General features: G+C 59.5%; 1 protein-coding gene across 1 annotated transcript; it reads left to right on the forward strand.

Moving 5' to 3' along the window:
- The first annotated feature begins 687 nt into the window (after window positions 1-687).
- On the forward strand, window positions 688-9,657 carry FKBP1A (FKBP prolyl isomerase 1A). Its single transcript, XM_054274440.1, has 5 exons — window positions 688-817; window positions 936-983; window positions 6,707-6,819; window positions 7,485-7,637; window positions 8,626-9,657. Exons 1-4 carry the CDS (start codon window positions 694-696, stop codon window positions 7,611-7,613), a joined length of 414 nt encoding a protein of 137 aa, XP_054130415.1. The 5' UTR covers window positions 688-693; the 3' UTR covers window positions 7,614-7,637; window positions 8,626-9,657.
- Window positions 9,658-11,018: the final 1,361 nt, after the last annotated feature.

The raw sequence follows: 11,018 nt of genomic DNA on the forward strand, positions 1-11,018 counted from the left end.
CCCGGGTGCCACATGCACACATCTTTTAAATTCTTTCAGGGATGGCAACTCCACTGCCCTGCACAGCCTGTGTCAGTGTCTGATCATCCTTTTGAACCAATTTTCCTCAATATCCAATCTAAACCTCCTCTGGCACAACTTGAGACGTTTTTTCTTGCTTTGTCCCTTGTTCCCTGGGAGCAGAGCCTGACCCCCACCTGGCTGCAGGATGAGAGGACATGGTTTTAAGATGCACCAGGCGAGGTTTAAGCTGGACATTAGGTGACATTCCTTCACAAGAAGGGTGATCAGACTTTGGAATGGGCTGCCCAGAGTGATGGAGTCACCGTCCCTGGAGGTGTTCAAGGAAAGGCTGGACACGGCGCTCAGTGCCCTGCTGTAGCTGACATGGTGGTGTTTGGTCAGAGGTTGGAATCGCTGATCTCAGAAGCCTTTTCCAACCTCACTCACTCAGTGGTGGGCAGGCATGAGGGACCCTCCGGGCGCGGCTGGAAATGGCGATACGGGGGCGAAGCGCTCAGGGCCCCGCGCCCGGAGGGTCCCTCATGGCCGGGCCCGCGTTCCCCCGGCAACCGCGCGGTGCCGAGATGGCGGCGGGGCGGGGGGGCGGAAGATGGCGGCGGCCAGGGCGGCACCGCCGGGCGGGATCTATGGAAGGTCGGGCGGGATCTATGGAAGTGACGGGCGGGCTCTATGGCGGTGACCGCCGCGGCTGCGCACACGCGGCCCCTCCTCCGTCGGGCTGCGGGCGCTGCGGGTGCGAGCGGCACCGGCACCGGCATGGGCGTGCATGTGGAGACCATCGCCCCCGGCGACGGTGAGCCGCGGCGAGCCCGCTCCCCCCTACCCCTTCTCCCTGCCCTCCCCGCGGCTCCCGGTGCGGGTCCTGGTGCGGGTCCCGGTGCCGCGGGGTGATGGCGCGTGTCTCCCCGCAGGGCGGACGTTCCCCAAGCGCGGCCAGACCTGCGTGGTGCACTACACGGGTGAGTGCCGGGCGAGCCCGGGAGCGGAGGGGCGGGAGGGTCGGTCCGGCGCGGACACCGAGGGAGCGGGGCCTGCCGGTCCCCCCGCCCTCGGCTGCCTGCAGGGACCCCGGCCGCGGCGGCTCGCATGGGCCGCGGCGCTCCGTGGGGAGGAGGGGGGGTCCGGGCCGCCTCGGGGGCCTTTCCCGGGCGGCGCGGATGAGCCCCCGGCGGGGGATGGAGGTCCTGTCGGCGCCCCGTGGCCGTGGGGAGGCCCCGTTGTCCCCGTCTTTCCCGCAGCCTTTTCAATGGAGGGGCCTTACCCACGCGTATCCAGCCTTCTTTATGGGGGTGCACCGGGGAACAACCCAGGGGGGACCCGGGGCGCAGGCAGGGGCACCCCGGGTGGAGCCCCAGGGGTCCCAGGGCAGCCGGGACCCGTGGGCTGTGGGGCGGCCGGGCCCGGAGCCCTTATGGGCTCCACGAGTCACCCCCCGGCAGCTTTGGGGTCTGCTTCTTCAGAGCGGGGTCCCTCCTGCCACAGCTCCCTGCAGGAGTGCAATCCCCCGCCCCAGTCCTGCCCCAGTCCCTTCTCCCTTGTGGGGTGACACCAGGGGTACCCGTGGGGCCACCCCAGACCCGCATCCTTGGGTTCTTTGGGAGGACCCCGGTGCGGGTAATAACCAGGGCGCTGTTGCGTGGTCGGGGTAGTGCTTTGATGAGGGGCTGCCCCAAAGCCAGGGAAGGTCATGTCCTCCAGCAGCCTTCTGCAAGCTGGGTGGGGAAAGAAACCAATCTTTGGACCCCAAAAATGCTTTGGGGATCACGTTGGGGGCTCTTGTCCCCCTGGGCTGCCTTTTGCACAGCGTTGGCTCAACGGCGTGGTGAAAACGAGTTAATGACTCATTTGTGACGGTTTTTGCTAATAACCAATTCCCCTTCCCGCCCCAGCACTTCCCGCCTCCCCTTGCTCCCCTTGGGGGGCTGGGGTTGCCCCTCTCTGCAGAACGAGGCCCGGCCTGCTGGGAGGGCTCGGCGGGCATCCAGCCCATCTGCTGCTCCTCCATCTCCCCCGTCCTTCCCGTTCCCTCGTCAGCAGGGAGAGGAAGCAGCTTGGTCTGCCCGGCCGCCCCGTTTCCTCCGCCGGTGGAAGAACAAAGAGAGGCTGGGAGGCAGTCAAGTGGCTCCCGGTGGGCCAGTCCTGCTGCCTGCCAGCCTTTCTGACTCCTAACTCTCCGGCTCCCTGCGCCGGCTCTCCCCTCCTGCGGCGCTGCTGGAGCTTGGCTGCTCTCCCCAGCCCTGTCCCTCACCCCGGCAGAGCTGTTTGGGGGTCACTAGCATCCTGTCCCCACGTCATGGCTCTTCAGGCAAAGTGCTACGTGGTGACTGGCTCACAACGGACCCTCCCCAGCAGCAGTGATGTGCTGCGCCTAGGAGACGTTCTCTAATTTCCTTTATTTTGTTTTTTTTTTGTTGTTATTGTCTCCATTTGTCCTTTATCCCCACCCCCGTTCCGTCTGCAGGCAGCTCCTGCCCCCCCCCGCCTCGGCAGGCAGCAGGAATCAAACACCTCCAGGCCCTGATGCCATTTCCCTGCGTCGGCAGCGCAGTTCCTGCAGCCGGCTCTGCCAGAGACGGGAGCGGGGCTTGGCTCATGAGAAACCTCACAAACCTTTGATTCCCGGCCCGGCTGCAGCATTCCCCATCCCAGAGCAGCATCAGGGATGGTGGCAGAGAGCAGTGCTGGAGGTGCTGAGCTCCAGGACTCCTTCCAGAGCCTGCCTTGGCTCCATCCCCAGCTGCCCTTTGCTCCAGTGCTGGGGAGATCCAGGCTGTGGTGTGCAGGAGGCAGCTCTCCCTATGCTGGGCTATGGATGCACACTGGTTTGGGTAAAAACCATTTGGGGAAAAAAACAGTGATCCAAGGGGAGGGATTATGGGGAGCCAGCTTGGTCAGCCAGCAGCTGGTGCTGCTTCTGCCTGTGCCCAGGCTCCTGCTCCATGGGACATGGGTGGGCTGAGAGCATCCCAGAATGGACAGACAGCCCTGGTGCAGGAGGGCAGTGCAGAGGAAGGAGGTGGAGAATAGAGCAACCTCCTTGGAGATGCCAGTTGCTTATGCTGGGGTTGCAGAGATGGAAATGTATGGGGGGAGCTGGTGGAATTGAACCTTTCCTCCCTCCTTTCTTCCAGATCTTGGGTCTTTTTGTGGTGAGCTTGTGCCACAGAGTGTCCAAAAGAGCCTTTGATGTGAAATCTGCTACATGGGGCTCTTAAAGGGACTAAATCAAGTTCCCTGATGCGCCCAGTGTGTTCAGCACACTTTGCTTGCAGTAACTGGCATGGATTGGAACAGAGGGTGTGGACTGGGGCCAACAGAGCTAAGCCCCCCTGAGTCAGAGCAGGGAGCAGAGTGGGGCTGCTGTGCAGTTGGGGGTCCTGCAGTGCTGGTGCCAGGGGGACCGGCTGTGTGGGGAGACTGTGGGCACCCCACTGTGCTTCAGGAGGGGGAAATGGGGGGGCTGTAGTCATTCTAGGGAGTGCCAGGACAGGAACAAGACATAGAATGGCCAAACAGCTTTGCCTGAGTGGCATGGGGGGGGTCTCTGAGGGAGTTGGGCTTGGAGCAGAGGTGGATACTGGAGGAACCTGCCTTTCTCTGGCAGGATAGCACTGAGGGGACTGTTCTCCTCCCATTGAGCCTGTGCACAGCCCCTGGGGCAGTGGTGCTCCCTGGCTGCTCTGGGTGCTGCCCTGGATGCTCTCACACTGCTCAGCGAACATCCTGTGGTCAGGAGGTGTTTCCTCCCCAGCGTGCGACTGCCGGTCCATGGGTTGTGGCATCTGTGGGAGCTCAGTGACATCTCCTGAACCTCCTTCCCTGCCTGTGCTGGAGTCCTCTGTCCTGCCAGGCCTCAAGAATGTTGGCCAGAACCCTCTCCCCATCCACCTGTGGGTGATAATGGGGTGAGCTTGAGTTATGGCGAGTGCTGGTGGAGGCAGGATTGAACCTCATCCAGGCATCCCTGCCCTGAGCAGGGGTTTGGAGCATGCTGGGTATTCCAGGGCTTCCGGGAAGGGTTTTCCATCCCGTCCCAGCTGGAGCAGCGGTGCCTGCCCCACTGCTCTGGTCTCTTCCTGCCTCTCCTTGGTGGCTGGCTCTGTGCCAGAGCCCCTGGGCAATGGCCGTGCCAGGGATCAGCACCGAGAGGGGATGGAGGGGGTGCGGGTGGGGCTCCCCCGCAGAACCCGACCCGGCAGGTTTGTGCCAGGGCTGGCTGTGCCTGCTCCAGCAGCGCTCCCCGCCGCCCCTGCCCGCCCAGGGGGCCCCGAGCCAAGGCGCACGTTGCAGCCGGCGTCTCCCAGCTCCTGCCTGCCAAGTGTGCCAGAGACCTGGCAGGGCCCCACTGCCCCACTGGGGCTGTGCTCCAGAGCCCCCACTCCATCCCATGGCTGAGCTGTAGGGCTCTGTTCTTCCTCACTGTGATTCCCTGAGACCCCTTGGGGTCTGTATAGACCAGCTGGGATCTCTGGGGGTTCAGATGGAAGCCAGGGCTGTGGGTCTCCATAATCCACTCGTGTGAGCTCTGCCCTTCTTGCAGGACTGGGCGTGGCAAGCACGGAGCCCTGTCAGGGGCTTGGATAAGCTGGGATGTGCCAGGGGCTGTCTGCTGCTCCTGGGCTCTGCTGGGGTAACTGCTTTTTCCAGAGGATGCTTTTCCTCCATAATAGCTTTAAGATCTCGTTATCTCCTTGCTCAGGGATGGCAGCGAGGAGGAAATGGTTGCTCATACTTGTTCAGGGCTGGAGAAGTCTCCCAGGAGGCTTGTGGGCAGACGAAGTGCCTGAGATGAGGATGCAGTCTCCGAAGGATTGGAGCCTCTTTGTTTTCCCCTCTGGCATGGTGGGGGAGCCTGGCTAGGCTCCCACATATGACCTTCTCCATCCTGGTTCGGGAGAGCTGAGTGATCGATCCCTCAGGCTGCTGCAACCAGCATAGTCCATCAATCCCTCTCTTCTGCATCCAGGGAGCTGCCAGCTCTGAAACACTTCCTGGGGCTGCACTGGGACAGGTGAGCTTGGCAGTGGAGTCAGGCAGTGCCTTCCGCTCCTGTGCAAGGCTGGCAGCATCTCCTGCACTGCTGCTGATGCCTCTGGACATCGAATGGGATGCACTTCTGCAGGCTGCAGATGCCCTGGGAGCATCCCAGTAGTCCCTGCTTGCTGTGACAAGCAGGGAGTTGTGCTGTGTGGCCCCTGGGGTTTTTCCTTGGTGGATGTGCAGGGAGAAGGGTGACACAGGGCTGTCCTCGCTGTCCCTCCTCAGCCCAGTGCTGCCCTGGAGGGCTGGGAGCCGGGGTCAGCCGGGGCCGCAGGCAGGCAGCGCTGCTGGTGCCAGCCAGCATGGGCTGCCCTGTCCCTGCTGCCAGGCGGGAGCGAGGAGCAGTGCCAGGCAGGCTGGAAGCAGGTTCAGCAACAAGAGGTTTATCCTGGAAGGAGGAAATGAGAGAACTCCGGATTTACTGTTCCAAAGTCCAGGGCTGCAGCGTGACCGGCTGAGCTGATTCTTGACACACTGGACAAGGGATTTTTGCTGTCTGTTAAATTAAAAACTTAATTCTGCTCCCTGAGAGGAGCCCACAGGTCTTGGTGCTTGTTGCCCCTGCAAAAGTGATGGTTTTTTTCCCATTCCCTTCTTTGCATTCAGCATTCCCCATCCCTGTGTGCCATTCCGTCTGGTCACTGTGCAAGCAGGGGCTGAGCTCCCCCATCCCATCTTTTTCACATATTTTCCCTTGCACACATGCCCTGGCAAAGGGAAGTCAATCTACCCCATGCCAGCCTGAGGAACTTTGGTTTTTCAAGACTGTAGAGCAGTTTTCAGTCAGGATAACAGGGTTTTCAGGCTGTTTTGGGAAGTGAAGTGTTTTGGAAGAGAGTTTAATTGTGCTCTTATCACACATGGTTTATTGTACAGGGCACTGGCTGTGTTAATGTAGAGCTGGAGCTGCCTTACAGGAGTTGACTGGTGGAGTTACTGCTCCTATAAGGCAGCACCAGCTCCAAGATTCCCCAAGAAGGTCAGGCAGGGAGCAAGGGAGGGGAGGAAATTCCTCCTTAGCTCATGTTGGGGAGTTATATTTAGCTCTGGGGATATCAGCCTGGCTCAGCTCGTGCTGGGGAATGAGGGCTGCCCCAGGCACTTGGTGCTGCCTCTCCCCATTGTCATTCCCGGTCCAGGAGGGTTTGGCTTAGATCAGCTGGGCACAGGCAGGGCTGGAGGCCAATCACAGCCTCCAGATGGGGCACTGGAGTGTCATCAGTGTTTTGGGTGCCTGAAGATAGAAGCCTGGTGAGTGAGAGGTGTGTTTGCTGGCAGGATGGGAAGCACAAGGTCGGATCCTGCTGTCTGATGATAAATGGCTGTTGGTGGTCCTGCAAGATGGACAAGAGTTTCTTCCCCCATTGATCTGCTCCCCTGTCAGTCCCTGGTCCTGACCCAGAGGAGCACTTCTCTTTGGGCTGAAGCAGTTAAGTGTCATCCTTCCCTGCCCTGGGATGGGTGATGCCACAGGGGTTTCCCCTCCTGTACAGGTGTTTCCCAGGGAAAAGGAGGACAAGCTGAGACACATCTTTGACTCAGAGCCACGTGCCTGTCACCTGCTCGGGCTGCCGGGTCACAGCATCTCACAGTGGCGTGCGTGGCTCTGTCCCTGTATCACCGTCTCCCTTTGTCTCCCCAGGTATGCTGGAGGATGGGAAGAAGTTTGATTCCTCCCGCGACAGGAACAAGCCGTTCAAGTTTGTGATGGGCAAGCAGGAGGTGATCCGTGGCTGGGAGGAAGGCGTCGCTCAGGTGCCTGGAGCTCCTCTCCCCGTGCCGGGAGCCGCGGCGTGGGCAGCACTCAGTGTGCACGCAGCTCGTTCCCTCTTGTATTATTTCTTTATTTTATTCCCCTGTTCCACCCCCTCAGCGCTGGGAGGTGTGGGTGTGAATATCACCTTCTGCAGTGCCACCTGCCAGCTGGCAGCAATGGAGCCGGGCCAGGCCCCAGCAACACCTACGGCACGCCGGTGACTCAGCGGTGACATTTCTGCTCTGCAGGAGCGCGGCGGGAGCGCTCAGGCCTCCCGGGCCCCTGAGCCCACGCACAGGGAGGGCTGGTGGGCACAGCACAGCTCCAGGCTGTGATCCCACGCTGTGGGCACAGCACAGCTTCAGCTCTGCCCGTGTGACACTGCTCGCTCCGTGCAGTGCTGGCAGCACAAGGGTGCTGGTGGCTGGAGGGAATGGCCTGGCATTCCCTGCTTTCCCTTGTGTGAAGCACATCTCAAGCCCTGCTCCTTTTCCAGCCCGTGCTGCCTGCCTTTTCCCTCTGACATTCTTCCTGTTCCTCTCCTTTGAGTCTGTACTCCTGCCCAGTGTAGGGAAAACAGGGGACAGGTGTGTGTGTCCCTCCTCTGTCACTCCCCTGGCAGTGCCCATCTCCTGACGTCCCTGTGTTTCTGTCCCTGCCCCAGATGAGCGTTGGTCAGCGGGCAAAGATGACCATCTCCCCAGATTATGCCTACGGCTCCACTGGGCACCCAGGGATCATTCCACCAAATGCCACTCTAATTTTTGACGTGGAGCTCATGAAATTGGAATGACCCATCCCAGCACGCTGTCCTCGGGTAAGGAGGGGCAGCTTCTGTCAGGGACTGTGTGCATTGAGGACAGCTCAAGGGCCCTGTGTTTGATCTTGGGACAGTGTGGGGAGGTGGGATGGAGGCAAGGGGGGAGTGGGCAGTCATGGGGAATATGAGGAGGACAGAGCACATCTCTGGGTGTGGGTAGAAGTTGCTCTTGGGAGTCTGGTGAGCTGGGGTTCTGATCACTACAGTGCTACATGCAAAGTTCCCAGCCTGGCAGAGCAGGTTCACGTTGGTTCTTTGTGTCTTGGGTTCTGAGTGTTGTTGCACCAAGGGGGCTCAGTTGCCACAGGCCCTCCTGCCTCTCACACTGCCAGGGCATGGGGCTGATGGTGTGGGCAGGAGGGAATGACTGTGACCCAGGGGTTGGAGCACTTCTGCTATGGAGACAGGCTGAGAGCTGGAGTTGCTCAGCCTGGAGTGGAGAAGGCTCTGGGGAAACCTTGGAGCACCTTCCAGAGCCTAAAGGGGCTCCAAAGGAGCTGGAGAGGGACTTTGCACAAGGGCCTGAAGTGACAGGGCAAGGCAGAACAGCTTCACACTGACAGAGGGCAAGGGTACATTAGAAATTAGGGAGAAATTCTTCCCTGTGTGGCTGGAGGAGCCCTGGCACTGGCTGTCCAGAGAAATTACAGCTGCCCCATCCCTGGAAGTGTCCTAGGAAAGGTTGGATGGAGCTTGGAACAACTAGACTAGTGGACAGTGTGCCTACCTGTGCCAGGAGGCTGAAACAAGATGGGTCTTTAAGGTCCCTCCCAACCCAGCCCATTCTGTGATCCTGTGGGGCTCTGCCCTGGGGTGTGGGGTCCCCACGGTGTGGGCAGGGTGGGGCTGTGCTCCCCTCTCTGATCAAGGCTTGGCTGCTGCTCTGAGGCCTGGTGTGGTTTGCGTGGAGGCTGCTGTGCCCTGGGACATTCCCTCCCTGTCCAGCAGGCAGCTCTGTCACACTGCCTCTCCTCTCTCCACACAGGTTTGGCACATGGAGGAATCCAGAATCTCAGCTTCAAGAGGAGTGCACATGACTTTGTACGGAGCTTTTCCTGATAGTCCACTACACTCATTGTATAACCTTACACCTTGATTGAATGCCTTTGGTCACTAAGCTTTGCGTCTGACTCTTCCTCCTTGTATCGTGTTTTTATGTCTTTTTAAACTATACACCGTAAACCTCAACTCTTTTTGGGTCAAGTTCTTAATCTTATTTTTGTTCCAGGTGTAGACTTCGTTTTCCCAGTAGCACGCAGATGGGCTGACCTTAGATAGGAGTCATTTGAACAAAAGGAATCCTGTTAGTTACTTGTTTTGGTGCAGATTTATGGTGTTTCCAAACCAGAAATTGCTGCTGCTGCAAAAGCCATAGCAGAGTGAGGTTGTTGAGGCTGAAGGGATGCAGAGAGCAAGGTAGCACTAGGATTGTTTATAGGAATTCTGCCTGGAGTGGGACAGCGAGGGAGCCTGGCCTTTCCCTGCTCCCTGGGGAGCATCACTGCAGGCCTTGTGGGTTTGCTCTGGGAAAGGAGGGCTGCCCTGCCCCTGCTTCACCCTGCCATCTCATGGTGGGCCTGCCTTCCCCTCCAGATCATTTTTGGATTTAGGGAGTTGGGTTTCCACCAGAGCTCCACCACACCCTGAAAACCCCGTAGCATGGAGCTTTCTTTAAAGAAAAAGAAAAACTGGACAAAGGGAAGGTGCTGTCTGCAGGGGAGGTGGTGGGGGCTCAACTCAACAAAAACGCCTCTGTCCTCCTCCTTCCCCATGGAAAGGAACCATCAGCCCCCTGCTGTCCCTGCTCTGAGCACACCTGCCCATTCTCTCCTGCCACCTGATGCTGGTCATCGCTGCTTGCCTGGTCTCACAGGACGCATAGCTGTCCCCTGTGCCCCTCCCTCTGCCCTGCCCGGTCCCTTGGTAACAGAAATTCCCAACAGTCACTTCCTTCTCCGCCGCACAAAGGTATCCAGTTTATTATCGCAATAAAAACGCTTTATGCTGGCTTTTCTCAGCCCTGTGTCCTGAGGTTCTTCCCTCGCTCGTCTGTCGCTCAGCACAGCAGGGGCTGGGCTGGGCTGGGCTCAGGGGGTGCTGTGTGGGGTGCTCTGGGCTTGTGGGGTGCTGTGCCAGGCTCATGGGATGCTTTGGGTGCTGTGCCAGGGTCACAGGGTGCTGTGCCAGGCTCATGGGGTGCTTTGGGTGCTGTGCCGGGGTCGCAGGGTGCCGTGCCAGGCTCACAGGGTGCTTTGGGTGCTGTGCCAGTCTCACAGGGTGCTTTGGGTGCTGTGCCAGGGTCGCAGGGTGCAGTGCCAGGCTCATGGGGTGCTTTGGGTGCTGTGCCAGGGTCGCAGGGTGCTTTGGGTGCTGTGCCAGGGTCGCAGGGTGCCGTGCCAGGCTCAGGCAGTGCTGTGCCAGGGTTGTGTTGCTGTGCCTTGGTGTCAGGCTCAGGTGCTGGGGAGCACAATAGGGTGCCTGTGGCTCCTCTGCTCTGTGGGGAGGTGATGGTGGCCTGCTGGAATTTGCATAATTAATTGCCTCACCGTAACCTATTCAGCATTGCCCTCACAGCCTCATGCCCTTGTGGCTGTGACTCAACCTGGACTGGATAGATGGGTGCATGTTCCCATGGTCCTTGCAGCTCCAGGGAAGCCTTTCCTTGCACCTTTCTGGATTTATTTCAGTCCTTTTTGAAATCCACATGGGGCACAGCACATCACCTGCTTTGGCCTTTGCTGCTGCCCTGTGGGTGTTGTGTGTGTAGGACTGCTCAGGGCCAGTGCCTGGTTCCTCTGCTGACAACCTTTGATCAGTGTGCCACAACTGATAACACAGCCACGATCAATAACACAGCCTGTGCCAGCTGCCAAGCAGTTTGTGTGTAATGTGCCCTGGAGGGAGCAGTGGCCCTGGGGCAGGAGCAGCTCAGGCATTGGGATCCATCCAGGAGCATCGGTGCCTGCACAGGGCCCTGCAGGAATGAGCACGGCCCTTAACTGCGGCTCAGTTAAGCAGAACAGGAGCTTGTGGGGCACCAGCACCCTGCTCTGTCTTTGCTGTGGCCGTTTCTGGCTGGAAGCTTGAGGCCAGTTTGTGTTTCTCTTCCTGCAAAGCTTTTTGCTTTAATTATTAACCAATGCCAGGCAGTGCCATGGCTTCTGGCTGGGGCTAAGCCAGGGCAGGGGGGAGGCTGAGGGAAGCCCCCTGCCCTTGGGCCCTCAGCCCCTGCACAGCTCCTGAAGCGTCCATGCGTGCAGGTGGGGTGTGAGTCCCCACAGCTGTGGTTTTGTGGGGATGAGGGTTTAGGGAATGAACAGACTCCAGGAAACAATCCTCTCTGTCTGTGCAGGACTCTCCCTGCTGCTGGCACTGTTC

The sequence above is a fragment of the Melozone crissalis genome, unplaced genomic scaffold (assembly GCF_028551555.1).
Source record: "Melozone crissalis strain CALT ecotype California unplaced genomic scaffold, PUWL_Pcris_2 ptg000017l_1, whole genome shotgun sequence".
Taxonomy (NCBI): Eukaryota; Metazoa; Chordata; class Aves; order Passeriformes; family Passerellidae; genus Melozone; species Melozone crissalis.

What these genes read in the sequence shown, in the direction of transcription:
- FKBP1A (XM_054274440.1), top strand. Translation starts at nt 694, where the DNA reads ATGGCGGTGACCGCCGCGGCTGCGCACACGCGGCCCCTCCTCCGTCGG. An exon ending in CTGCGTGGTGCACTACACGG is followed by an intron (nt 984 to 6,706) that starts GTGAGTGCCGGG and finishes TTGTCTCCCCAG; the next exon opens with GTATGCTGGAGGATGGGAAG. An exon ending in GGGAGGAAGGCGTCGCTCAG is followed by an intron (nt 6,820 to 7,484) that starts GTGCCTGGAGCT and finishes TCCCTGCCCCAG; the next exon opens with ATGAGCGTTGGTCAGCGGGC.